General features: G+C 38.5%; 1 protein-coding gene across 4 annotated transcripts in view; it reads left to right on the top strand.

Moving 5' to 3' along the window:
- Positions 1–25,076, top strand: part of LOC306849584 (cytosolic acyl coenzyme A thioester hydrolase-like) — a 100,074-nt gene that overhangs the window by 13,507 nt on the left and 61,491 nt on the right. For all 4 annotated transcript variants that reach the window (XM_079384730.1, XM_079384729.1, XM_079384728.1 and 1 more), the window contains exons 4-6: positions 14,003–14,094; positions 14,618–14,732; positions 15,772–15,858. In XM_079384730.1, coding sequence (XP_079240856.1) covers positions 14,003–14,094; positions 14,618–14,732; positions 15,772–15,858 — 294 coding nt within the window. The remainder of the gene's footprint in view (positions 1–14,002; positions 14,095–14,617; positions 14,733–15,771; positions 15,859–25,076) is intronic.

Here is a 25,076-nt window from a genome sequence, read left to right as displayed (position 1 = left end):
TTGATGAAATAACAATCGAGTAGTTGAGATTTGCAATATAGTACACTCCATTTAATCTAAGTATATTGTATGTATCCAGGCGAAGTTGGATATAATAGTAACACTTCACTGAATGTGCAGAACACCTTCATTTATTAGACATTTTCATATTGTAATAAAGTGTATCTTTTAATAAATTATTGTAACGACAGTTTTAATACATTGTATTACTAACCTATTAAAGGTTACACCTTTATAATGTATTATAATATAGAATGTGTGTCTTACTGCATTATACTAGCAAAAAGTACTAGCAAAAAGTATAACTTTGGTATCTGTGGAAGAACTGATTATTTGGTGCATAATAAGCATTATGAATGCATTATATTGCATTAAGGCCTATATATGATACTGTTAGAGTCACTCTTAAACAACTGTTACATTAAAGGTTTTTTTTTTTTTATTCCTGGACAAGCAATACCTTTTTACCGTAATTCATTCTTTGTAAGCATCAGTCGACGCGACCAGGGTGTCCTGTTTTAAGGTGGCTCTGTCGAGAGGTCTCAGGCTGTCTCAGAGCTGCCCCTTTAAAGGCTTGTGCTGAGCCGCGGGGAACCACGCGGAATGGGGGCAGACTTTATGTGCTACTGTCATGTTAACTTAACGTCATGCGTCACCAACACAGGCAGCAGTTGGAGAGAGATACCTGCATAGGAAAGCAAACGCAGTGTCTTCCTCCAGTTTAAACAGAACACGGAGCAAAACCTTTGCTGTGCCAAAAAAGGCCGTACCTATATACAAACAAAAACATATGCAAGTGCATTGCTTGTTGAGAAATATATGCAAGCATGCATCCAAGAATGCAAATGAACCATGGCCTGGAAATCACTGCATTAAAGATGCCCTCATTCATACACACTTTGGGCTATTATTGGCTGGCTCCATTAAACTGGTTAATAATAAGTGCATAATAGGAACAGTAACTATTTCCATAGCAGATGTGGACAGTATTAGTTAGCTGTCAGGGTAATATCCTCGTCTCTTTTTCAAGAATATACATATTCCCCCCTTCCCCCCCATACATATATGACACATAGTCTTCAGCTTTATGTAGCATCAACATACAGCAAAGAAGCAAGGTTCTGGAAAGAAACAAAAAAAAAAAAACCTTTTGGATAAACCTTTGTTTCCTGGTCTGACACACATTTAAAGGATGCATTTGTGGTGGTTTATATACATGTGTGAACTCAGGCTTGGCCATCACATGACTCTTGGGTTACACACACACACACACACACACACACACACAGACAGTCAAGGCCAATCTTGTCAGCCTGGTCTCGCTCACACTCCTCAGGGGTCTCCTGCCTCTGAATGCAGGGGCCGTGATGATTGCATCGGCAGGGCTGCCATCTATACACACACACATTATACAGATGCAAAATCACATTAGAATGAATGCATTTTCTGTCATTCTAGCACTCTTTCTATTAAACTCGCTTACCTAGCTTTCTAAATGAGGATGTACATTAGACTTGATATGTTTTCAGACACCTAATTATGTTATTTGCAACTGCAATTTAAAACATTTTATTCATGCATATATACAATATTGTATTTACATGCAATTTAACGACAATCAAGGGCTTTATATTCTGTATGCTTTAGTACGTTAGTCGACACATGAAAATAAGTGAACTTCTTTAAAGCATGTCAAAGAAGAAAAATATTTTAAAATTGGTTTCCTATTTTAATATACTTTATAATATAGTTTATTTCTGTGATGCAGTGCTGAATTTTCATGTGGCAGTACCCCAGTCTTCATTGTCACATGAGCCTTCAGAAATCATTCTAATATGCTGATTTATTATCAGCGTTGAAACTGTTGTGCTGCTTAATTTTTAAAAAAATTTTTGAACCGGTGGTATTTTTTTATTTGATTCTTTAATGAATGAAAGCTAAAAAGAACAGCATTTATTCAAAATAGAAATCTTTTCTAACAATATAAGTAACTTTTTGCTGTAATATTTTATCCATTTAGCACATCCTTTCTGAAAAGTATAATTTCTTTAGAAAAAAAAAAAGAAAATTAAACGAAACAACAAATTTACTGACCTCAAACATTTGAATAGTAGTGTAGATTGTACCACAACATTTCCTTTTAATAAACACTGTTCTTTTTAACTTTTTAGTCATCAAAGAATTAAAAAAAAAAGTATCACAGGTCCCAAAAATATGAAGCAGCACAGTTTCCAACACTGATAATAATGATTTCTGAAGGATCACGTTACACTGAAGACTGGAGTAATCATGCTGAAAATTCAGCTTTGCTTCACAGGAATAAATGATATTTTAAAGTATATTAATATAGAAAACTGTTATTCGTGGAGTATGCATGGGAGTTCTGCGGGCTCGCCGCGGCGACGGCGTTTGATGACGCCACCATAAACTCGCTGTTCTGGCACGGGGCCAACTACCATCGCCCCGTGGACCTCCCAGACACCACAGGACTATGCTAGAGGGAAGGGATCCTCCGGTGTCTGGAGAGTGTCCTGCCCTGAGCCAGAACCAACCCACAGTCAAGCCTGTCAGCTGTTCCCGCTGGTCACCGCTGATTCAGGCCCGCCGGCCGCTGCTGACAACGTCAAGCCCACCGGCCGCTGCAACGTCAGGCCCGCCGGCAGTCCAGTTCACCCCCCAACCGAAAGAGGGGGATGAGGTGGAAAAGACTCTTTGCAGCCCTTATCCTTGCCTCTAAATCAGCTCCAGCCACATAGCTCGCTCCAGTGTCGGCTCCAGCCCCAGAGTTCACTACAGTATCAGTTCCAACCCCTGACCAGAGTCCAGTGCTGGCTCCAGCCCCTGACCAGAGTCAAGCAAGAGCTGCAGATCCCCTGTTAAGCCCAAGAACAGCTCTTGTTCCCCAGTTTAGCCCACGGAGGGTTAGGATCCTGACCCGCCATGGCCTTCCGAATCCCCTGACCCGCCATGGCCTCCCGGGTCGCCTGCTCCGCCATTGGTGCACGGATCTGGGACTGTCTTGGAGGCATCCCGTCCTGTCCAAGCCTGTCCTGAGGGATCTCCAAGGCGCACACCCTCCCACCCCTTTGATGGGGGGCGTCATGTCAGGCGTGTGTTTTGTTTTTGTCCCCCATGTGCTCCCTGTGTTTATGCCCATATTTGGTTTTTCCTGTTCCTGTCTTCGTTTAGTCTCCATCATTAGTTCATTATTCTCTCTCTGTGTTTAATTACTACTCACCTGTTTCAGTTCTTCCTCATTTAATTTCCTAGTGTTCTTAAGCCTTGTGTTTCCTTGTCTCCATCGTCCGGTATTGCTTGTCTTACCACAGTGCTCTATGTTTCCTGGAGTTATTTTCATTAAAAGATATTGTATTTTGAAGAATCTCCTACGTCTCCTCGTTCCCTCGCTCCGCGCTCCCTTGCTCCAGCGAAAACGTGACAGCAATAATATTTCACAAAATTACTTTTTTTTTTTATAGATTTTTGATCAAATAGATACAGCCTTGATGAGCATAGCAAACTTCTTTAAAAAATATTACAAACTTTACTGATCCCAAACTGCCGTTCAAAAATTGTATATATATATATATATATATATATATATACATACATACATATATGCTCCTCATTTGATCAAATGTACAAATCACATAAACCACTGTCCTGTATACCTCATGTAGTTTAAAATCTATATTAAACATGAGACAAGTTCATAGGGTGAGTGAGGGTTGGCAGAGCCTTTAAAGGCAAGTCCATCTCTAAACAAAGTGTGCAGCACAGCTGCAATCACTCATGTTTCTGTACACAGCTGTACTGCACAACATCTTTGCTGTTCGTATATGACCAGTGGGTTCATATTGAAACCAACAATTAAAGTGTTGGCTGCAGTAATGGAAAATCTGAGATTGTAATCAAGAGCAATCTACTCTGGTAGACGTAAGTCACTGAAAAAATATTTAGATTATTCACCTCAGACTCTGATATAGTTAACATCTAAAGTCAGCACAGTATTAAAGTGTCTGTGTATTTACAATGAGAAAACACATTTTAATCATTAGATGAAAAAGACTGAGTTAACTGTGTACTAAATCAACATATAAAACCACCATGATTCAAAAACCTGTTAGCTAGAGAGATGGTGGTTGCTAAGAGACAAATTTGTCAGATATATCAGAGTGTGACTAGTTCCGTCTACACTGCAAAAACTGAAAATGTGCAGTAGTTTCTGTAAAGAGCTATACCTTAAAACATTTGTTGGTGTAACCTAATCACTGTTGGGGAATGTTAGGTTATTATTATATACACTACCAGTCAAACGTTTTAGAATGGTAAGATTTTTTTGATGTTTTTGAAAGAAGTCCTTTCTGCTCAGCAGGGCTAAATTTATTTTATCCAAAATACAACAAAAACAGCAATATTGTGAAATATTTTTACAATTTGAAATAATAGTTTTCTGTTTGAATATTGTCAGTCCTCTGTCATGTGTGTCATGTGTCCCCGCCTCTTGTGTCCATATTTGGTTTGTTTCCTGTCCTCGTCTAGTGTGATCATTAGTTCATTCTTGTCCAGCCGTGTTCGTCTCGTTATCTATGATTTACCTGTGTATTTATAGGCTGTGTCCAAATTCAGGGTCTGCATCCTTCGGAGTACTCATTTGAAGGATGTTACGTCACAGCGCCGCGACGAAGGCTGTCCAAATTCGTAGGATCCTTCAAATGCGGCCCACAAATACGTCCTCCTTTTCCCCGAATTGGAAGGATGGGTGTGGTGGATCCTTTCCCATCCTACCTATCCCATAATTCTTTTGCGGCAGAGCGTAATGGCGGACGAAGCGAGCGGTAGCGGAGTGGGAGAGGAGTTTCTCTGACAAAACAAGCTAAAGTTTATGCTTCGGCTCAATGAATTTGTAGGAGAAATTAGTAGAATACTTAAAAACAAATAAAAATAGGCTATAATGGCTTACCTGGATGTGACTGTCTTGTAGTCTGATATAAAAAACTCTCCGACAACGAGCAAAGAAAGTATTTAATTTATTTAATTGCTTTATTTCTTCCAAAAGAATTAAAATGAGGAGAATAACTCTTTGTTTGTCCATTTTCCCGCTTCTTGCTTGGCGCTGTCACGGTTGCTAGGCGACAGGATATGAGCAACGGGTAAGGGAGGGAACTGAAAGAAGGGTAGGCTGTCCAAATTCACAAACACCGACTTCCGGGTTTTGCGGACTTCGGAGGATCCCTCCTCCTTCAACCGGGTAGGAAGGATCCTAAGGAGGATGCAGACCCTGAATTTGGACACAGCCATAGTCCTGTCTATTCAGTTTGATTTGGTCTTGTCTACTCGTTACTCCCCGGTGTTCCTGTCTGTGTCAGCCGTGCCTTGCCCTGCCCTGCCCTGCCCTGCCTTGATGTCATCAGTAAAGACTATTATTTGAAGTTATATCCTCGTCTGCGTGTTCCTGTGTCCTTCCCTGCTGTGTGCACTGTGACAAATATATAGTAAAATATTATTTGTTGCTGGGATCAAAGCTTAAATTTTAGCATCATTACTCCAGTCTTCAGTGTCGCATGATCCTTCAGAAATCATTCTAATATGCTGATTTGCTGCTCAAGAAACATTTCTGATTATTATCAATGTTTAAACAGTTATGCAAATTTTGTCAGGGTTCTTTGATGAATAGAACGTTCAAAATAACAACATTTATCTGAAATAGAATGCTTTTATACACTACTGTGCAAAAGTGTGAGGTCAGTAAGATTATCATTATATATTATTTTTTGTAAAGAAAAAAATTAATTAATACTTTTATTCACCAAGGATGTATTACATTGATGAAAAGTGATAGTAATGACTTTAAAATGTAATAAAGGATTTATATTTCATAAAATGAATGTTCTATTCATCAAAGAATCCTGAAAAAAAATGTATACAACTGTTTTCAACATTGATAATAATCAGAAATGTTTCTTGAACAGCAAATCAGCATATTAGAATGATTTCTGAAGGATCGTGTGACACTGAAGACTGGAGTAATGATGCGGAACATTTAGCTTTGATAACAGGAATGAATTACATTTTACAATATATTCTAAAGGAAAACAGTTTTTTTAAACCATAAAATTATTTAACAATATTGCTGTTTTGTTGTATTTTGGATACAATAAATGCAGCCTTGGTGAGCAGAAGAGACTTCTTTTAAAAACATTGAAAAATTGTATTGTTCTATTTTATATTATATTATATTATATTATATTATTCTCTGTTCTGTCTTACACTAGACCTATATTTTACTCTCTACTAAATAGTTGAAACTCATGAGGTTAAAAATATAAAATCCTTTTACAATTAAAGTTTTAGATTATATATTGTGTATTAGATACATTTTCAGATTCTATCTACTTCAGAGCATTTCTGAGTATAAAGCTGTTGAATTGCTCAAAATTGAAAATGATGTATATGACATCTTCGTGTGTCCAGTGAGGAGCTATTTTTTTGCACATGAGTCTTTGCTAGTGGAAAACATGTAAATATCCTGCTGTGTAGAACCATTAGACAAGCTGCTGTGGAAACCAATTAGAGAAGCCATTCTCTCGCCATGGTAGCAGCAGAATCCCTGCATGGTTGTCATAGCAACCGGCTTGTCTGGATGACTTCAACAGAGTGTAAAATGCAAATGCTTTTCCCAAATGCAGTCTGTCAGAATTAATCCTCCTTTTTCTGCTGAATTGGTACAATTCATTCTTAAATTATTTGTTTTGTGTTCATAAAGTGTAGGAGAAACAGCTCTCATATATCGGGCATATTAATCTTTGTATTGCAACCTTGTAACATCTGTCAAAATTGGGTATCAAAATACGCAGTGTCGGCGGTACCATAACACTAACTGTCTAAGAATATACAGTGTTTTGTAGCGTAGGCATTACAGAGAATACAACATTATTACTATAATTTGGAAAATTATAAGCTTGTTAAACGTTAGGATTCCCTGTGTTTAAAGGAGACATATTATTGTTGTGTTTAAACTGACTGAACGCTAAAGAACTCAGTTCTACACGGGAGCTTGAACTGATGCTTCTTTTCTTTATTCACTCTCTCTCTCACGCACGTAACTCATGAACGTGCACGCACTTCAAGAACTCTCTGTAACATGCCGGACACAACACCCACCCTACCTCCCTAGAACTTGATTAACTTAATGAAACAAGTTTCAATGTGGCACTCAATTCATAAGAGAGAAAAACATATAACCCCTTTGCATGAAAGTCTGTGATGTAATCTTCCAGGTAGGCAGGACGTGCACTTGCCCGAACTGGTCTGCCTCCCAGAGTCGCCTGCTGGGGCATTTCCTGGTTGGGTAACATCAAGCAATGTCTGAGGAGGGCGAGGACCATCTGGTGGCAGGTCAGGTCCTGGCTGTTGTAGGGTCTCCCTGAGCTGGAAAACTTGAGGTGCCATGGCTTTATTGGTTCTGGTCGTGGGACTGGGTAACTGACTCCTTGTGCTGCTCCTGTGTTGGGCTCTGCTGCCCACTGACCACTTGTTGGTGTAAGAGGGATGGGCACTTTCTGCAATCTACTAGCATGCCAGCATGAACCATCACTTAACAGAAATGTAGCGGGTCCTAGCTGACAGAGCACTTGGTGAGGTTCAGACCAAAACCATGCCAATTTACTGCTACGGTGAGGTCTGCGGACTCACACCCTGTCCAGTACCTAGATGTTAGTATGCCTGACCTTGTGTCTCTTATTGAAGTTATCCTTCATTCGCCCCTGGCTTGTAGTTACGGCCACTTTGACTGCTGCTTGGGGCCAGTTACTACTGTTGCCGACAAGCCCTGTGCTCTGAGCCTGTCTAGGGGCAGTTCCATCTCCCGGCCGAACATGGGCAGAGCAGGTGAAGCCTGTGTGGTGCTGTGTTGGCTAGCCCTGTAGTGCAGCAAGGTTTGCTTTCTTTAGGCTCTGATTAAACCTTCCAACCCCACCGTTTGACTGGAGATGGTTGATTGCGGCACGAATATGCTTAATTCCCTTATTGCTGAGGAAGGTGGAGAATTCTGCAGAAATGAACTGGGGCCCATTGTCAGTAATTATGGCACGGGGCATGCCCCAACGAGCAAACAGACTGTCCAGTATCCGCGTGATAATCTTTGATGTAACTGTCCCTGCCTGTACTACCTTGGGCCATTTAGAATGGAGATCGTAGATGACAACCAGAAAGCGCTGATGAGGAGGAACTCCATGGCCATGATTTTCCCCACAGATGTCTAACTGTAGGTGCTCCCGTGGATGTGAAGGCCATGGGACTGGCTGCAAAGGGGTTGGGGTTGGTTGTCCATTCTTTCCACTAAGGAGACAGTTCTTTCACATTCTTTCACATTCCCTGACCAGCCCCTATGGCCGGCCACCAGGACAGGTCCCGGTATCTTTGCTTAAATTTTACAGTGCCCAAATGCACCATTGATAGGACACGTGCATGCAAGCTGCTTGGCACTACTGTACAGAGACCCCTGGAAACACATACATCATCCCAACATGACAGTTCATTCCGCACCCTCGCAAATGGCACTAGCTCCTCAGGCACTAGTGCTGGCCACCCTGAGCTTATGTAGGTGTGGAGTGTTGTTAACATGGAGTCATGCTCAGATTCCTTCTGCAGCTCTTCCAAGGAGACAGCAGTATGAAAAGGTGCATGGAGCATCTGGATGAACTCCGGCTCCACGTCGTGGCTGCTTGGTGAGGCTGCTGGTGCAAGTGCGGTAATGGACTGAGATAAGAGATCAGCAACCACATTGTCCCTCCCTGGCGTGAATTGCAGCTGGTAATCATACTGTCTCAGGCGTTCACCCCATCTGTGCAGGCACAGGGGTTTTGACCTGAGCCAGAAACTGATAGAAGTGTGGTCAACACCTGATGGTCTGTGCGGAGGGTGAAATGCCACCTGTAAAGATAGAGGTGCCATCTCTCAGTGGCCGAGACACAGGCAAGGGCTTCGCATTCACCGACAGAGTAGCGCTGTTCCGTGTGGGTCAGGGCCCTGTAAGCAAATGTTACAGGCCTTTCAACACTGTCCTGCTCCTGTGAGAAAACCGCACCCAGTGCTTGTGTGGAGTCATCACAGGTGACGATAGTCGGACTGTCCGGGTCAAAGTGAGCTAGAATGGGTGGTGTGGTAAACTGGGATTTTAGCATTTGGACAGCCTCGGTGCAATCTGCAGTCCAGTTCCATGACTCATCTTTATTTAGTAATTGACAGAGGGGTGCTGTGGTTTGGGAGTACTGAGGCAGACAAAAAAGGTAGTAGGCTGTCATGCCCCCCAAAAAAAAAGGCTACCTGGGAAGTGGAGGAGGGTTCTGGGATTTGATGAATAGCCTCGATATTTTACTGGAGAGGGGCGATGCCTCTGGGCATGAGACGAAACCCCACAAAATCAATGGCTGAGGTGAACGTGCATTTCTCTGCATTCAGTGGAAGGTTATGCTCCATGAGAGCACTAGCCACCCTATTGAGATTGTCATTATGTGTCTGGATATCTGCTGCATGTACTACTATGTCATCCAAGAAAATGGCAACTCCAGGAATACCAGCCAAGATGGTGGTCATCACCTTTTGAAAGCAGCTGGGGGCGGAGCTCAAGCAGAATGGCATGCATGTATACTGTTCTTTTCCCATCTGAACGGATTGAACGGATGCTTCTTTTCTTTATTCACTCTCTGTCTCACGCACGCAACTCATGCACGTGCACGCACTTCAAGAACTCTCTGTAACATGTTGAACACAACAATTATGTCCCTTTTTAAAATATGTATGTAAAGTCTCCGGTGTCCCCAGAATGTTTCTGTGAAGCTCAAAATACCCCACAGATCATTTATTACATAATTTTGAAAATGCCTATTTAGAGTGGAAGTAGAAACGCACTGTTATTGTGCATGTCTCTTCAAATGCAAATGAGCTGCTGCTCCCCTTCCCCTTTTCCAGAATAGAGCGATGCCTTTACAGCTAGTATGTTTGGTTTTAATTACCATGTCTATCGTGCTGAAATTATGCATTTTAAACCATATTAGTTTAAACTTCTGAAAAAGGATTTTCTGAGCGCACACATCCGAAGCACGCACAGAGAAAGTGGCTGTCACACGGCATGTGAGCACTAAACTAAGCTCTCTTTTGTGTCTTATTGCACTTAAACTGTCAAATAAACACAAGTTTATGTTAAAACATGCATACAGGGCTGCGTTATCCTAATGGGCAACATGGGCTGCAGCCCAGGGCCCCAAACACTAGGGGGCCCCGGAATCAATTCTCTTTTGCATTTTATATAGAGTTGCCAACCGTGCCGTATAATATGGAATCGTCCTGTATTTAAGGCATCAGTTTGTCCCGTATTTGCAGGCATACACCGTATGACCACCTAGACCATACAAATAAATTATTATTTTTCAAAGCATTGTTTGAATTGTGAACATAGCCGCTCAAGGAAGGCTCTAAGACCAAGCAGAATCCTCTGCCCCCTAGTGGCTCCCGTTTCACAGTGAGCGGGACTCGTGTTTTGATTTCTGAAAAATCAGTTTGGTCAAATGCAAAGATGGGATTATTGATCGTAACCACAACATCCATCTAGAAAACATACTATCTAACTTTTACTATTTGCAATAGTTGTACCGAGGCTATGGAGTAACCTTCCTTAATCTGTGAAAGCTTCAAATTCTGTATATGAGTTTAAAACAAAATTTAAATGCTATTTTCTTACCTTGGCTTTTTAAATTTTTTAATTATCTGTTGAGTTTACTGATGTTATTCTTTTTACTGGTTTTTATTTTATTTGTACAGCACTATGGTCAACTGCTGTTGTGTTTATCGGTGCTTAATAAATTAAAATACCTGAGGGAAGATGTCTTTCACTATTGTAAGTTAATGTTGTTAAATAGAGAAACAAATGTATACATTTTTTAAATGTCTATAACTTCTAGCGCATTATAAGAAGAGCAGGAAGAAGCCCTTTTAGTGGTGTGGGATATTTAATTTTATTTGCTGGGCTGTTGCTGATTTGTAAGATTATTATTCGATAATATTGTTGAATTTATGTACATAATCTTTTGCCTCCTATGAGATAATGACGTGTGCATTGAGTTTGATTTTATTTCAGGAGTATATAGTCTTTATACAGTGTTTGATCACATTTTGATTGGTGTGTAACGGAAAAGGGGGGGTTGTTAGGGGGTGCCCCCAAATCTGTGTTAGCCCAGGGCCCTGCAAAGGCTTAACACTGCATGCATACAAAACACAGTCAGTTATGTCTGTGAAGGTAAACAGCTGGGAAAGAAATTTCATGTTTATATTATATATCTGTCTGGCAGCCACGTAATATACAGTAAATAAATCAATAAATCCACTGCTCTATTGTCTTCTCTGAGGCTGGGACTCTAAATAGTGTTCTGTGCTCGTCAATGCAGACAAAGACAGAACAGTTAGCATGCTTTGCTCGAACTTTTGTCATGCCGTTAGAACTGGTACACCGTTGTTGCTTGCAAAAACACAATGGCAGCGCCGTGGGTGGAAACGAGAATACTTTTTGTATTGTATTGGAAAAAGTCAGATTTTCGGTAGCACTTTAGAATAGGGAACACTTATTCACTATTAACTATGACTTTTCCCTCAATAAATTCCTAATTTGCTGCATATTAATAGTTAGTAAAGTAGTTGTTAAGTTTAGGTATTGGGTAGAATTAGGGAAGTATAATAGGGTCATGTAGAATAAGGCAATAATATGTGCTTAATTACTACATAATTAAGTCGTGGCCTAATGGTTAGAGAGTCGGACTCGTAACCCAAAGGTTGGGAGTTCGAGTCTCAGGTCCGGCAGGAATTGTTGGTGGTGGGAGTGAATGTACAGCGCTCTCTTCCACCTTCAATACCACGACTGAGGTGCCCTTGAGCAAGGTACCGAACCCCCAACTGCTCCCCGGGAGCCGCAGCATAAATGGCTTCCCACTGCTCCGGGTGTGTGTGCACTTAGGATGGGTTAAAGAGCACTAATTCCTGGCCACATGTCACGTTACTTTCACTTTACTAATAAATGGCTAATATTCTAGTAATATGCATGCTAATAAGAAACTAGTTAAGAGACCCTAAAATAAAGTGCTATCAGATTTTTATATGTCACCTTTAAAATGAATGAATGAATGAAAAATTAAATAAATAAAATTAAATATATAAATAATAAGATAAAATAACCAATTCTCACTATTAACTATTAATTACAATTTTTGCCTCAATAAACTCCTAATTTCCTGCTTATTAACAGATAGTAAGGTAGTTGTTAAGTTTAGGTATTGGTAGCACTAAATGATCTAAAATGGTCATGCAGAATAAGACATTAATATGTGCTTCATAAGAACTATTAAACAGCCAAAATACTAGTGATATGCATGCTAATAAGCGCCTAGTTCATAGTGAGAATTGGTCTTTTAACACTATGTGTGTGCAATCTCTATGAAATGATTTAAAAATCCTTATCTAGTTTATGATTGGAAAAGTCATTGAAATTCAGTGGTCAAGATGAGCAGGAGCCTCTTCTTCCAGCTCTTCTACTTAATATAAATAGTCACCATAAATCTATCATAATACATACAGAACATATTCTTTTCTCCTGTAATTGAAATTGTTGTTATGTGTCATGTATGTGAGGGAAATTAAATCTTCACGTCTCGCAAGAAATTCGATTTTAGAACGCAGGATTTCCTTATTTGGTTTGTCATTATCACACTCATTGATAGTTTCATTAATTCAAGCTTTGCCGTTATCTGTGACAGCCTTAATTGTGTACTTATCCGCTCAAGCATATGGTTTTCCTCTTGTGTCTAATAAACACAGCCTACCCAAAATAGCCTCACTTGCTCTTCAGAGAGCAAACCAGCTTCACTATGAGATGCTGAAGTCTCCATGACAACACCAGAAACTTAACAGCAACACATCACTTCCCTAAGAGTTCGTCAGAAGACATGGGCTGTATCCGAAATCGCCCCCTATACCCTCATTCACTATTCCCTACATTAGTCCACTCATATAGTTCACTTGAAGGAGTGAATGAAAACGAGTGAGTGAATTCGGACACTGAATGCACCGGAAGAACTGCCGCTTTTGCATAGTTTGCTTCCTGTTAAATAATCATTTGAAACGGGCAGCTCCAATAGTAAGATTGAAGGATTTATCTTGAACTCTGTCACGGAAATTATGTATAAACCCTAATAGTCAATTTACAATTAATTTTGTACCTTTGTTGTATTCCACTGTATTACGCCGTGGACGAGCGCTTCTAAAATCAATGAATGGATGATTCAGCTGCGGGCGCCATCTTCTGGTGAGACGTGGGAATTGACTCGGCGCGCGACTCTCGCAGTGCATTCTGGGGATTCTCTAGCCGTTGAGTGTACATCGGCTGTACACTCGTTTTTGCGGTGCATTGTGGGATTGAATGAGTGCACTCGAGAACATCCACTAAGGTTTCGAACACCACTTAAAATGGCCGTCCCCTCAAATAGTGCACTATTTGAGGGTATAGGGGGCGATTTCGGATACAGCCATGGTCTTTTCCCATGATTGGAAATATTGAACAAATTCATTAATTAATCAATAAAGCTCATGTGTAGTGGCACCTGAGATATTAAGATCGATAAGATCTAGTGTCATTATCATTATAACCTTTTATAATTGAAGTCTGTGGCCTTCAACTGGGTCTCAAAAATGTAAAGTGTTTGTCCAGGTATCAGCTTATACAAGCCTGGATTTTTTCAGTAAGTTTTTCTGGCTGTCTTTTTTAATGACCCTTTAGAAAAATTCTCCGCTGTTCCTGTGCTTTTTTTGTACCTTGGATGTAGCACACGTTACAATTACTCAGGCATTTACTGTACTTTTTTTAACCTTTCATTACTCTCTATGTATTAAATGCACTGCATTTGAAGAGATTCACATTCTTTCTGATTATGCTGATGTTAGTTATACATTTTTGTAGGTGGCAAAAAATTGACCAACAAGGCAACACTGTGGTACGTCCCACTGTCCCTTCAAAACGTGACCAAAATCATTGAAGTTCCTCCTATTGAGGTAAGAGTCTGTACGTCAATGAACACATTGTCTTTTCTCCAAAGATTGTATCAGTTGAAATGTCAATATCTATCTATTTCTTATTACTGTCACTATATTTCAACTCCCCAATGATTTATCAAGGTGCACAATGCACCTTAGCTTCATTTTCATTACTTACATTTTACCAAAACCTCTTTATAGACAAGTACTCTGGTAGTTTACTTCAAAAAGTACAGTCAGACATTCATCTGTGGTCTTAACTGAAGTGACATGTATGTGATTTTTCAAATGTCAAGAGGTGCGTCCCAGTTTGTGTACTTATGCACTATTCTATGCTGTTTTGTAGTATAAATCGTATGATTAGTGTGTATTAGAAAATTCCAAAAAGTAAAGGAGTGTATCGTGCGTCATTGGGGACACAGCTTGTGTATTGCCAAATCATTTTGCTAAGCTTTTCCAACATTTCTCAATCTAGTTGACTTTTTTCTTTTTACAAACAAGTTGCTTGTTGTTTACCAGAGTGTGTTTTTGTCCATTGTAGTATTCCAGCCCAGAACAAGAGGAAGAAGGTAAAAAGAGATATGAGGCTCAGAAATTCGAGCGAATAGAGACCAAAGAGAGGAATGGTGAGATCATCATGTCTGTCTCAATTCCAGGTAACACTTCCTCCTTTATGTCCTGACACATGCTTAACCTCACTGAACTCATGTTTTTGATGTGTTAGTCATCGCGTGGATCTTACTTATCAGGGTCAATATATAGCAGATGTAAAACACCTTGCAAAAAGTGCATACATGGCAATACCATGGTACAGTAATGGTATAATACGGTAACACTTTATATTGATAGTCCACTTTAGACATTCTACTAACAGTAAGTAACTTTGCAACTACATGTCAACTAGCAGTCATTAGAGAATTAGTAGACTGTCTAACACTTTATTTTGATGGGTCCACAACATACAACATACTGACTATGAGAAACTTTGCAAGTATATGTCAACTTATTCTACTAACCCTAAACCTACCCTACTGAGAGTTAGTAGACATGTAGTTGCAAATTAATGAGAATTAGTTGACATGTAGTTGACATGTAGTTACCAAGTTCCTTATAGTTAGTTGAATATCTAAAGTGGACTATCAAAATAAAGTGTAACCGGTAATACCGTGGTTCTTTGATACCACAGTGATGAATGATTAGCATACACATTTACCATCATCTTTAAATGATGTACTGAAAATGAACTGAAAAGTAAAATGTACTAAAAACGATGTACTGTAAAGTATACCATAGTCTTTGTCCAAAAACATGCCAATTACCATAATACATGTCCAACAAACATCATAGTTCCGTAGCCATTTGTAATATTTTTGTTAGTGATTGCTCTGCTTGTTGGACATTTTATCTTCCATCAGTAAGAGTTTTATGAATAGAGTCTCACCTTGATTTCATTTTATGTTATTTTGCTCTGATGCTGCACAGATAGACAAACAAAAGGTATGTATATTTTTTTCTCTGAGGAATTATGAAGTTAATTGTTAAATAATGGAACATGAAGAATAAATTGTCTTTTGTGTGTGGCATCAGGAAAATATGTATTTATTGCTCAGATAACAAGTTCTGATTAAAGATTAAATTATATTGTATATGTGCGTTGTTATTATGCTTTTCTCTCTTCTCTCTTTTCTTTCTTAGAGCCCTACACTGTTGCATTTAGTCAGTCGAGTCTGATCCACCTCATCGGCCCATCTGACTGCACTCTGCATGGCTTTGTACATGGAGGTAATCATTTTGACATTTTTATGATTATTACATTTGATTAATACTATTTAAATAGTCTGATAGAATGTTTTAGTGAGGCTCTCACATCTGTGGATTTCAGTCTTATTCTAAACACATTTAGCTCAGAAATTAGCTGCTTTTTTCACCCATTTGACAATGTTATCATTGCCTGAAGCACACTAACCAAACCTAGACATCAAACCAGTATTGAACATATGGCTACACCCTGCTTCAACACTGAAAATATCAATAGAAATTTCATCAAGTTAAAGGTTCTCTGCTTAACCCAAAATTAGTGTGATAAAAGACTGTATATCAGTTGTCTGTTTGATTGAACAAACGATTTTCTTGTGAAATATATTTTAATAATCTCTGTTTTATTTACAACTTCATGAAATCCTTTTTTTACAATGCAAAAACAAAATGTGAGAAATGATTAATGATTAAGTCACTATTCAACTGTCTTGTCCGAGTCTGGTAACGCAAGATTAGTTCACCTCCTGACTCATGAACAAAGGAAAATCACACATGTGTGGTCACAAACCAATGAATTCACTTTCTGAGAGAACTTCTTAATGCTGAGTCATATAAAAGAGTCTTTCGAAAAGCACAAAACGTTCATGAGTGACCCATCACTAACGTTCAGTCAGATTGTTCTAGTGTAGGCGGTCATACACAGTGAAATTATATCTGCTCTAAAAGTATTCTTTGCCTCTAACTCAATCACTGGTGAGTGAAAGCAATTTATTAGGTAATGGCTTACGGACAGACATTATTTAGTTGCCTTGCGCAGAATTTAGTTGCATTAACTTGCAATATAGAGGGTTGGCTGTAACTACCACAGCCCCATTTACACATGCATGACAAGTTGCCGGCTCACTGACCTGAATGAGTTACATAAACACAAGAACATCAGCAGCACAGTCCGTGTAGAAAGCGAAACAGGGAACGTATGACAGATACAGCTGAATCTAAACCTTAATTTTCGATCTGGTACATGTCAAGTAAAAATCAATGTTTGGTTTTTATGCTAAGCTGCCTGATAATTGAGGTTCTAAAACTGGTATGCTGTCATTTACACACACACACACACACACACACAATCATTTACAATCCATTTATCGCATGGATTAATCCCATGTATGTAAGAATCAAGAGATGATAAAAGTAAGATGAGTAGTGGTGCATCAATAATGTGAGATAGGGGAATGAGAAATGGTAGGACCCTGACGTAAATAAAAGAGAGAACCATTTCATATCTTGTCAGTTATTCATATAATCACTTGCATGAATGTTGTTTTTCCGTAGTGCTTCATTCAAGCCAAAGCATGTCTGGTGATCATTCAAATTCATGTTACATTTCCATTTGTCGTTTACACAGTAATGGAACACATTTACACTATTTACAAGCAACCGATACCATTGCATCTTTTATTTTTGTAAGATAATTTATTTGTACAAAGTCACATAAAATCTCTTTTTTATTTTGCTATATAGAGTAATGCACCAAAATTCATATTGAGTGCTTTAACCAAACTGGGTGCTCACAAAAAACTACATCACACACTGATCAGTAAATTCAAGTTTATTTGATTCAGACATGATTGAAAGTAATTGGTAGAAGTGTTTACTTTACATTTAGTCTGTTTCTGCCAGTTTGACTCATTGAGGTTGATTTGTGGACTGACTGTGAGCAGAAAGCATTATTGCATTGTCAGGATAATCAGCCAGTTTTAGTGCTACAAAGACTATTGACTATTGCCTGTATCTAGTGGTTCCCTCTCAAATTCATGCTTGAAGAGTTTAATGAGAACACAATGATCTCCAGAGAGGCAAAATGGACACTTTCTTCCTCTGAAGCTTCATTCGCTGGTGGACAGTGTTATTTTAATTGTGCTTTACTATTTTTCTCGTGTTTCATAATGCTTGTTTTATTTTATCACTGTTTGATTTTCTCATCTAACTGACTCTCTTGCATCCTTGGAGAAAACACCTTTGCTAGTGACATGAACATCATACAGTCTTGGGGTGGACCAGGATAAAACTACCCATCACACCCTAGCATCTGCACAGCAATGCACCAGCAACCACTCGAGAACACATTATAATAGCAACTGTACAGCAGCCATCTACAACTCTTTTTTTTATTGAATTGAGGCCAAAAAATACAAAGGGCTGTATCCATCATATATGCCCTTTGATTGACTTCAAAGCAAAGTTTTTGTTTTAAGTTTTCATGCAAAAAGTCATGAAAAGACTTTCTTTAAAGAAACTTATGCACAGAATCATAACGAGAAATAATCAGCTGACTTAGAAATTCCAGTTCATTCAGTTCGTTCAAGTTCATGTATTGATCACCCGTCACTGTGGCATTAATCCACCTTCTTTTCCATTGTAGTTTATGGGAGAACACTCCTCTATCGCTCTACAGCTCTTTATATAATTCACATTGTTTCAAAGCTGCTTCAATAAGGAGGAAAATAACAGGTGCAACCTTCTTAAAATATGAGACAAAGTCAAATTATGCTCTAAAAACAGACAGTGTCATTATTCAGCTCAAGTCAGTTCAGAGTTGATTTAGTTGAGTTCAGTGTCTATTTAATGTTCATCATTTATGAAACAAGCTCAATTCAGCTATAAGCAGATCTACAGAAGGTAATGTTGTATGGAATGATGTAACTATATGCAGGAACACAATGAGTATATTGCATCATAATTTTAATGCAAGTTCATAGTAGTTACAGACACCTAGTATAAAGCAGGACCAACAGAGAGGACAAAAAATGGTTTAAATACACTTAATTTGACATTTTCATCAAATTATAATTTTTGGGTGAACTATTTCTTTTGGCCAGATTTTTAAAAAGTTCCACTACCTATAACCCGAATTCCGGAAATGTTGGGACGTTTTTTTTAAATTTGAATAGAAAACTAACAGACTTTCAAATCACATGGGCCTATATCTTATTCACAATAGAACATAGAGAACATAAGAAATGTTTAAACTGAGAAATTTTACATTTTATCCACTAAATGAGCTCATTTCAAATTTGATGCCTTCTACAGGTCTCAAAAAAGTTGGCACGGGGACAAAAGGGCTGAAAAAGCAAGACATTTTGAAAAGATTCAGCTGGGAGAACATCTAGCAACTAATTAAGTTAATTGACATCAGGTCTGTAACATGATTAGCTATAAAAGGGATGTGTTAGAGAGGCAGAGTCTCTCAGAAGTAAAGATGGGCAGAGGCTCTCCAATCTGTGAAAGAGTGTGTACAAAGATTGTGGAATCGTTCCTCAACGTCAAATAGCAAAGGCTTTGCAAATCTCATCATCTACAGTGCATAACATCATCAAAAGATTCAGCGAAACTGGAGAAATCTCTGTGCGTAAGCGACAAGGCCGAAGACCTCTGTTAGATGCCTGTGGTCTTCGGGCCCTCAGATGACACTGCATCACTCATCGGCATGATTCTGTCATTGATATTACTAAATGGGCCCACAGAGGTGGGTAGTAACGAGTTATATTTACTTTGTTACATTTACTTGAGTAAATGTTTTGGGTAACCAATATTTGAGTATATTTAAAAATGGGTACTTTTACTCAAGTACATTTTTAGTGAAAAATCTGTACTTTTACCTCGTTACTGTGGGCGACGCTCCTCTCGTTACTGTATCTTAATGCAATACAAGTTAAAAATGCTTCAACTTATTCCAAACGCGCTGTCTACTTTTCTCTGGGCAATGAGCGATGCCCATTCGCGAATGATTCATTCTTTTGAGTCAATTCTATGCAAAGGCTTGATCAAACCAGTTGGCAAACCAGTGAATCGGTTTGCGAATCAGTTTGAATGATTCGTTCAGTTCCCTGCTGCACGCGCTGAGTCGTCTGAAGCGGTTCTCACTCAGAGTTGTAAAAGAAAGTTTAAGAACATCAAGAGCATTGAGCGCAGCGGTGCGGTGCTCGACCTGTTCCAGGAGGAATGCCTTTGCCTAGACACAATTAATATTGATATTTTCACAATATTTACGCTTGCAGAAACATAGGCTACATTTGTTTACAATTTGCAGCACAGACTGAAGAAGGTCCGTCAATGTGCATTTGTTTCGTTATGTTCAGATGTTCGGTAGCGGTCATGTGAGAAGTTTTCACTCTTCTCTGTGTCAGGATTTATATATATATATATATATATATATATATATATATATATATAATTAATATACTTTGAAATAGCCTATAATTTAATTCAATTATGCAAATCAGAATTTTCATCAGCTGTTACCCATGTTGGAACCTGTGACATTTTGTTCAGGATTCTTTGATGAATAGAAAGCTAAAATGAACTAGCATTGATAATAAATTAGCATATTGGAATGATTTCTGAAGGATTATGTGACACTGAAGACTGGCATAAAGGCAGATGAAAATTCTGATTTGCATCACTGAAATAAATTACATAAAAAATCTTTTGAATGTGCACACACACACACATTACATAAATGTTATCTATATATCTAAATAAAAATAGACTATAGACATACAGTATATGATCCAAAGTAACTAGTAACTAACTACCTGAGTAGTTTTTTTATCCAATACTTTTTTACTCTTACCCAAGTAACTATTCAGACTATTACTTTTACTTTTACTTGAGTAAATATTTCTATAAGTACTTTTACTTGAGTACAGTTTTTGGGTACTCTACCCACCTCTATGGGCCCAGGAATACTTCCAGAAACCACTGTCGGTAAACACAATCAGCCGTGCCATTTGCAGATGCCAACTAAATCTCTATCATGCAAAAAGAAAGCCATATGTGAACATGGTCCAGAAGCATCACCGTGTCCTGTGGGCCATGGCTCTAATTAGAGCACTCATTTGGTGAGAAGGACTAATATGAAGGTCCAGTTTTAATGTCATCTAAGGTCTGCTCAAAATACGAAAGAAATAATCTTTATCTAACACTCAGAGGATTTATTTGAACGTTTGGTAAAGTGAGTCGTAAAACTGTTTGCTAGATAAACATGCAAAGAGTTTTCCCCTTGATTAGACACTCTTCATTTACTCTTGAAACATCAGTCTTCTTCCTTTTCTGTACTAGGCTTGTAGCATCTCAAACCTCGACACATCCTCAAAGTGCCTGTGTGTGTATGTGTGTTTGTGTGCTAGTTTGTGCACACAAATACATCAGGGATAATGAATGGCTCAATTACACCAACTTATTATTCTGCTAATAAGGAACGTTCAGGATAGAAAACAGTGAAAAGCCTCCTGGCTGAGCTGGATCCATCAACAGCAAATGTTTGTTCTTATCGTCTCATGCACTCATCTTTCCCCCACTGTTTCTGGCTAATGATGTTATTGAGGATGGAATGATGTTGGCTGAAATTGATCTAATTAATTGTCTCTTGCTGAATAATGTTAATGGTTAGTTGAAAAGGACAGGAGAGGTGACTCCAGGGGCGGCCGTTTAATTTTTATGTAAGATGATAAAGTGAGATAATAAAGTGATTTGAGTCATAAAGTGAGAGTTGAATGAAGGTCAGGGAATAAGCAAGTGAAACCTGTCTCAGGGTGTAAATGTTCGTTGCTTGTTAATAGTGCCATTAAAATGATTATGATTTAGTGTCGGATGGACTTTTGTGTCACTCAGCACACTTAGCTATAAAGTCTTCTTAAAGGAGACGCATGCAGTTTTTCAGTGTTAAGATACTTAAAGGAATACTCCACCTCAAAATTTAAATGTTGTCCCTTTTTACTCACCCTCATGCCAGTATACGATTTTCTTTCTTCAGATGAACACGGATGAAGATTTATAGAAAAATAGTCCATCCATATAATGCAAATGAAAAGGAACCTCGAAGCTGATGTTTAAAAAAAACACACAAAGCAAACCCAACAGTAATCCATGTGACCCCAATTGATGAATTAATGTCTTCTGAAGCAAAACGTTAGGTACATGTGAGAAAAATTATAATATTGTAAACTTTTTAAGCTATAAACCATAATTTCCAAAGAATAGTTTTTATCTTTGTCCAGTGTCTGTTGCACTTTAGGATGTATTACTGATAAAATGTCTAGTACTTAAACTTGTACATTCATGAGAATAGAGTGATGACATTTTTTGGTAGGTCAAAACCTGTAAATGAGGTAGCATTTTAGTACTTCCAGTTCATTTTTACAGTGTGAAGAGAAAACTTAACTGTCATTTCACAATGCAAAATAATGATACAAAAACAGGCTTCATTTTCTTGTTTTATTTTTTATTTTTGTGCTTTTACTGCAGTAACAGAAATATAATAAAAGACACCATTGTTAAATTATTATAAAGGGTATAAAAATATTAGTGCTGTCATTTGATTAAAAAAATAACTAAATAATCACATTTTCTCATTGAATCTCCAAACTATGTAAAAACAGCATAAAGATGGTATATTTTAAATGTGTTGAATGTCAACTTTGGTTACACTTTATTTCGATAGTCCACTTTAGACATTCTACTAACTGTAAGTAGCTTTGTAACTACATGTCAACTACATGTCAACTAATTCTCGTAAATTTGCAACTTCATGTCTACTAACTCTCAGGGTGGACTGTTAGAGTAGGTTTAGGGTTAGTAGAATAAGTTGACATATACTTGCAAAATTTCTAATAGTCAGTATGTTGTATGTTGTGGACCCGTCAAAATAAAGTGTTAGAAGATATTAAGCAGATAGTCTACTAATACTCTAATGGCTGTTAGTTGACATGTAGTTGCAAGGTTACTTACTGTTAGTAGAATGTCTAAAGTGGACTATCGAAATAAAGTGTTACCTCAACTTTTTTTTTACTAAGTAGCCTATTATTAATGAGGACCAGTATCATTGATACCAATACTGCTACTGATGTTTCTATTAAATGTATTTTCCCCTCAATTTTAGCCATTAATTATAGTAATTCAATGTTACAGTATAATTTAAAGCCATTATTTTTAAACATTTAATAGGCTTTGAAAAATACAACAAATTTTAAGTAAACTTAAAAACAGTCTTCACATAAACTATAATGGTATATACATAAACTATAAATTGAATATTGATGCATCTTTATTCAACAAAGATTAACAAAAGTTAATCAGTGAGCTGAGCAGTGATTGAATTCTCTTTTTATGTTTTTTTATTTACATCAGTGACAGACTGCAGCAGGTTTAAAAGTAGCACTGTCTCATTAAAACGTGACGTGGATCTGACACACATCTGGTTTTCTCCCAACTCTTTATTGTTATCTAGTTGTTTTCCAACTCATATGTCACCCTGGACCACAAAACCAGTCATAAGTAGCATGTGTATATTTGTAGCAATGGCTAATAATACATTGTATGGGTCAAAATAATTTTTCTTTTATGCCAAAAATCATTAGGATATTAAGTAAAGATCATGTTCCATTAAGATATTTTGTAAATTTCCTACTGTAAATATATCAAAACTTCATCTGGTCAAATTTAAAGGCGATTTTCTCAATATTTAGATTTTTTGCTCCCTCAGATTCCAGATTTTGAAATATCTCAGCCAAATAATACCATACATACAGAAAAGTAGGATATTCATATTGAGTATTATTATATTATTAATATACTAAATATGTTAAAGGAGAAATGGAAAATAATTACATTATTTTGTTAATTATTCTATCAGTTTTTGTAATTGACTGAATGTCTTTAGGCTACTGTTTTTCAATGCAAACACCATAGAAACCATATAGTTAGGCTACTTTTTTACCAAATCAAATCAAATCAAATCACTTTTATTGTCACATCACCACAGCACATGTGCCTTCGTGAGTGAAATTCTTGAGAGCGTGCTCCAGACAGTGCAGAAACAATTTACATATAGACATTACCATACATACGTACAGACTTATACAGATGACAATGTGTAATATACACATACATATACTCAGTACACACAGTGTACTATTTGACAGACATACAGTTACCGATACACATTATACACAGTATGTAGTACACATTCTACGTTATATACACACAGTAATATGCGAAGATGCAGCAGATATACTAATATAATATATATATATATATATATATATATATATATATATATATATATATATATAAACCGGGTGTGCAAATGTCATGGATGTGCATTGGATGGTATCCAGTGCTGGCAAAAAGATTGTTGTATTTGTGCAGTAGTGTACTGGTAGTTCAGTTTGAACTGTATGGGATTAAAGTGCAGTGCGTGGTATACTGTAGGGTGGGAGTATGCTGTAGGGCGTATTAGTTTTGACTGTTCATTAGCCTGATAGCCTGAGGAAAAAAGCTATCCCTCAGTCGGCTAGTGCGGGATCGGATGCTGCGGAGACGTCTTCCTGAGGGCAGCAGAGAGAGCAGTCTGTGGGACGGGTGGCTGGAGTCATTGATGATCCTCCGGGCTTTCTTTATACACCGCCTGGTGTAGATGTCCTGGAGGGAGGGAAGCTCACCTCCAACAATGTGACGGGCAGTTCGCACGACCCTTTGCAGAGCTTTGCGGTTGCCAGCAGTGGTGTTTCCAAACCAGGCGGTGATGCAGCCTGTCAGGATGCTCTCCACAGTGCAGGTGTAGAATGATCTGAGGATGCTGGGGCTCATTCCAAACTTCCTCAGCCGTCTCAGGAAGAAGAGGCGTTGGTGTGTCTTCTTCAGCACTGCATCTGTGTGAGCGGACCATGTGAGATCCTCAGTGATGTGAACACCGAGGAATTTGAAGCTGTTTACTCGCTCCACAGGTGTCATGTCGATGGTGATGGGTGTGTGTTCTCTGCTCTGTCTCCTGAAATCCACCACCAGCTCCTTGGTCTTGTCGATGTTGAGTGAGAGGTGGTTCTCTTGACACCATTTAGTCAGGGTTCTCACCTCCTCTCTGTAGGCCGTCTCATCGTTGTCAGTGATCAGGCCTATCACCGTTGTGTCGTCAGCAAATTTGACGATGACGTTGGAGCTGTGTGTTGCTGTACAGTCATGTGTGTACAGGGAGTACAGGAGTGGGCTGAGGACGCAGCCCTGAGGAGCACCAGTGTTGAGGGTCAGCGGGGATGAAGTGTTGTTGCCCATTCTGACCACCTGACATCTGCCTGTCAGGAAGTCCAGGATCCAGCTGCACAAAGATCCGTTTAGTCCCAGAGTCTGGAGCTTCTCGACCAGTGTGGCAGGCACTATGGTATTAAATGCTGAGCTGTAGTCCA

The sequence above is a fragment of the Barbus barbus genome, assembly GCF_936440315.1.
Source record: "Barbus barbus genome assembly, chromosome: 29".
In the NCBI taxonomy this organism is placed as follows: Eukaryota; Metazoa; Chordata; class Actinopteri; order Cypriniformes; family Cyprinidae; genus Barbus; species Barbus barbus.
This window is presented reverse-complemented; position numbering and strand designations above follow the sequence as displayed.